Raw genomic sequence first — 4,932 nt, forward strand, 5'->3', positions numbered from 1 at the left:
ATCTTTACTGCTCGAACGCCCATAAAAAAAAACTATACATCAAAAGGTAACTTAAAAGACGCCTAAAGTACTGCAATCTCCTTTACAGATCGCAACCAGACTTACTATGAACATATATCCCCCCCCCCTTTCCCCACCACTGCCCTCATCCCCTCCCCTCCCCCCCCTTCCCGCATGTTCCCTAAACGGATAGCTGTCTCAGTACTTATATACGCGGAGAGGAAATCACTTCAACGTATATTTGTATATAAATATCTCTCTAAGTCACAGTTGCCAAGTCAGCGAAAAATCCACCCTCCCACCCAGGATTACCAACGTTACTCCAGGTAGTGGGAGGGAAAAGGAGGAGGAGGAAGAAGAGGAAGGGAGAAGGGGTGAGGGAGGAGGAGGGGAAGGTTCAGGGAAGAAGAGAAAGAGAGGGAGGAGGAGGGGTGAGGGGGGAAGGGAGGAGGTGGGGATGGGGAAGGGGATGATAATGAGGAGGAGAAGGGGAGAAGGGAGGAAAGAAAGAATGGGGGGAGGAGGAGGGTATGAAAAGGAAGGGGATGAGGATGAGGATGAGGAAAGGGTGAAGAGGAAGGAGATGAGGAGGAGAAGGAGGTGGGAGAATGGAAAAGGGATTTGGAGGAGGAGGGGGTGAAGGGGAATGGGATAATGATGATGAAGGGGTGAGGGAGGAGGAGGGGGTGGGAGAAGGGGAGGAAGATGAGGTGGAGGAGGGGAGGGTTTTAGGGGAAGAAGAAGAGGAGTGAAGAGAAGGGTTGGTGGGAGGGAGAGGAGAAATGAAAAGATAGGCTGAAAGGAAGGGAAGGCAGGGGAAGGGGGAGGGGAAGGAGTAGATAGGGGGAAGGGAAGGGATAAGTAGGGGAGGAGAAGGGAGGGAGGGAGGAGCAAGGGTTGGGAGGAAGAAAATGACGAGGGGGACGATGAGAAGAGGAGAGGGGGTGTGGGGGTGGGGTGAGGGGAAGGCTTAGAGAGAGGAGGAGAGAGGGGTAGGGGGTGAGGTTCGCATTAATGCCAACTTGTTAGAAAGAACGGCGCGGTTATATTTGTAACACGTGTTTATCCAGCAAACCTTCCCCATACTCTCCTGTGCCTTACATCTTCTCAACTCTCGATCGTGGGTGGCGTCGCTTAGTATTCAAGGAAAGGAGATAAAGGGAGAGATAATGAGAGGGAGAGAGAAAGAGAAAGAGAGAGAGAGAGAGAGAGAGAGAGAGAGAGAGAGAGAGAGAGAGAGAGAGAGAGAGAGAGAGAGAGAGAGAGAGAGAGAGAGAGAGAGAGAGAGAGAGAGAGAGAGAGAGAGAACGAGAGAGAGCGAGATATAAATAGATAGATAGACTGACTGATAGATAGATAGATAGATAAATAGATAGAAAGATAGATAGAGAGGGGGTATATAGATAGAAAATAGATATCCAAAAATATCGATAGACAGACAAATAAACCGATAGATAGATATATACACAATAAACATAGATATAGATAGATAGACGAACAAATAAAAAAATGGATAGACGCATATCCAGATATGTATTGAGATTAATACATGGTCTTCTATTATAGCTTTTACGCCTTCGTTTTCGGTCTTACATCACCTACTCTCAACTGTCATCCCCACCTTTATCGTGTGTTTCTTATGCCTCTTCCACACCTGCATCTGTCGCTCACCCTTTTTCTCTCCCCTTCCTTCCCGTCATCGTGGTAAGTATAACATCTTCAAGGTAACTTTTTTTTTTCGTCTCAGTCTCTCCCTCTTGCTGTTCCGTTTGACGTTTATAGCAGTTTCCTCTCCATTGACAACATTTTGTAATCGGTTCTTCTCACTCGTGGCGAAAATGGTAGTCTTAATTCATTTAATTTCTAATCGTCTCTTGCCATTATCATTTCAAGGGAGAATTTCCATATGTTTTTTTTTTTATTTCGTGATAAAGGAGGATTTCTTTTTCAGAGATAGCTTTGTGCACCATCTGTTAAGTCTAGTTTCAACAAGCTAGATTTGAGTGACACATGGCACCTGTCACGTAAGCAATGCTAGAGTTTGGAGTAATTGCGGACAAAGACATATAAACGTTTGATAAATACCATGGAAAATGAGAGGTTTGCTTAGTCTAACAAAAAAAAAACAAAAAAAAAAATATATATCTCGATAGATTGTACCCGGAAGCGCAAGTAGTCACCTCAGAAATTCCATAAAAAAAAGAAAATTTACACAAACCAGGAAATCATAATTCAACCTCATTATCCGAAGCCATGAAACTATAATTCAACCTCGTTATCTGAAGCTAAAATTCAGCATATATCCTATTTATCCCCTGAACTTCAGTGAGCTTTGTTCCCTCAGCCTTTATTTGGGAAAGGGGAACGGGTGCCACCAACCCAACCCAGGGACTGTTTATAAGAAGCTATAAGATGGTGGGCGGGGTGTGCGGGCGAGGGCGAGGGCGAGGGCGAGAGGGTGGGGCCGCGAGGTGGCTCCAAGAGACGTGGGCGGCGCGGAAAATAATGAGGAGGAAAAAAAAGGGAAGTTGGGCGGTAGCCATCCATGATGCGAGGACTCGGGAAATTCGGCGCTGGGATTCTCTCCATCAGCTGCAAATGCTGTTTCTTTCTCTCTCTTTCTCTCTCTCTCTCTCTCTCCCTCTCCCTCTCTCTCTGTCTGTCTCGCTCTTTCTCCTCTTGTAGGAGTCTCTGTCTCTTTAACTTTCTTTTTCATCCCTGTTCGTTTCTCTCTGTTTCTCATTATTTACCCCTTTACTTGACTGACTCTCTCTTTCTTTCTCTCTCCCCCTTTCCTCTGTCTGCCTGTCTTCTTTCCCTCTCCTCTCTGTCTTTGCCTCTTCTCACTCGCCTTTCTCTCTCCTCTGGAATTCTTTCCTGGAACTCTTTTTTCGCGAAATCGATACTTTGGCTGATCACATATTCCTGAAGATCTGTGTGACATGACAGCGTTACTAGTTTGATCTTTGTCATTTTGTCATTTGATCAACATGTCACTGCAACATCCTATATTTTTGCTAGGACGCTGATATGAAGAAAGCACAATGAATACTATATTTAGAATTTTTCTTGCTGATGTTACTGAAAGATGAACTAGATCTTAGAATGAAATTTTAGGCATTCTAACCCATTTAGATATTTTACAAGAGCAAACTTACATTTCAGCGCTGAAATAAATATATTTTTTTATCGCCCACAATTCACAATTTGAATAACTAAAATTCAAAACGTTATAATTACACAACATGGATACATAAGATACATAGATGGACATATAATCCTACATAACTTTTGAATCACACACACACACACGCACACAAAATAACGCCCATTGAGGTTCCCGTCTTTCAGCCGCGCTGCCTTCAAGCGGTCTATTGAATTCCGTCGAGGTGGGAAGCCTCCTTCTCTCGAAGATAAGTCTAATCGGAGTTCACTTGGACATAACCAGAAAGAGTGCGAAATGAATCCGTGTCATTCAGAGGGACTTCATCACTATCCAATGATCTTAATTGATAAAGAATTGGTGGATTTTGTCTCGCGGTCTTTGGGCAGCATTTACGATTCGCGATTCTCGCTCTCGGTCGAAATTGCAGAGCTCACAGCTTCCGCAAATTGCATTGGGGACTTCAAAGGCAGTCAGGATTCACACGCAGATCGTTCACACACACACACACACCAGTCTTGAGATACTTACCTCGAGCGCGGAGGTGTTGGCATAGTGGGTCTGAGTCGTCGTGACAATGTCAGGTGATTTCGTCCCCGATTTGTACGAGGTCTTTGTGACCTGAACGGAAGAGTGTGCAGGCATCCTGACGGAGACAGAGACTCGCGGATTTATCGACACTCAGGTGGTTCGTTCACACCTTCACGGTCGTCGAAGAGGGCGGGAGCAGCGTTCGTGTGCGAGCCGTGGAGGGGCGGAAAGTGCACTGGAGGGCCGTCGATAGGGCACTGGGGCGAAGCATAGTGCTTTACTGGTGCCCAGGGGTAGCGGGAGGGGGAGGGAAGGCAGGGCGTGGGGTGGCTGGGGCACCACCTACCTCCTTCTCAACACCTGGCGCAACCTCAGTCAGCCCCGCCCCCCTTTTCTCCCCTCCCCCTCTTTCTACCTCCCTCCTCCACTGCCCCGTCTTGCCCTCCACATTTCCTTGTAATTCCCTTCCCTTCCACTATCCTTTCAAACACACTTCGCCTCCAAGGCCAACCAAACTGCGATCACGCAATTCAGACCAACCATTCCGATAATCTTCAAGTTGCAAAACCATGTTGCTAATGAGACAATATGAGGCTCGCCATGAGGGGTTGGGGCTTGGCACGTCGGCAGAGGCTGGTTGGGCGGCGCTGTTGGTATTTGCGGTAAGATTGAGCCTGTGATCACGGAGCGAGGAAGACTTTTGCTTTCGTATGAGTGTATGTGTGAGTGTGTGCGATTGTGGGAGTGTTTGATTGTGTATGTGTGTTGAATATGGGTGTATTTGAGCGTGGAAGCATTTGCACGTATGTGCTTGTGCATATATGTCTGTTTTTGTGTGTGTTTGAGTTCGTATGAGTTTGTAGGCCTTTGTTTGTTATTCTCTCTCTCTCTCTCTCTCTCTCTCTCTCTCTCTCTCTCTCTCTCTCTCTCTCTCTCTCTCTCTCTCTCTCTCTCTCTCTCTCTCTCTCTCTTTCTCTCTCTCTCTCTCTCTCTTTCACTCTCTTTTTCGCTGTGATAAGCAACGAGAGAGAAAAGGCTATAATCCTGATATTGTTTTGAAAAGTTCTCACTACGCACAAGAAAAAGGAAGGTATGAAGGAAGGAAAGAGGAAAGGAATGATGTAAAGAAGGAGATGAGGAAATCAGGAAGAAATGAAAGAAGGGAGAAAAGAAGAAAAGAAAGAAAGAAAGGAAGGAAGGGAAGGAGGAAAGAAGGAAAGAGAGAAGGAAAGAAGAAA

The 4,932-nt window shown here is 45.9% G+C and overlaps 1 protein-coding gene across 1 annotated transcript in view; it reads right to left on the minus strand.

The window, feature by feature from the left end:
• LOC122249255 (paramyosin, long form) overlaps window positions 1-3,958 on the minus strand; it is an 88,045-nt gene extending 84,087 nt beyond the window's left edge. The window contains exon 1 of the mRNA XM_086538767.1: window positions 3,695-3,958. Coding sequence (XP_086394893.1) covers window positions 3,695-3,808 — 114 coding nt within the window. The 5' untranslated portion in view covers window positions 3,809-3,958. The remainder of the gene's footprint in view (window positions 1-3,694) is intronic.
• Between the last annotated feature and the right edge of the window lie 974 nt (window positions 3,959-4,932).

The sequence above is a fragment of the Penaeus japonicus genome, unplaced genomic scaffold (assembly GCF_977035675.1).
Source record: "Penaeus japonicus unplaced genomic scaffold, GWHDUDI00000001_assembly GWHDUDI00000007, whole genome shotgun sequence".
In the NCBI taxonomy this organism is placed as follows: Eukaryota; Metazoa; Arthropoda; class Malacostraca; order Decapoda; family Penaeidae; genus Penaeus; species Penaeus japonicus.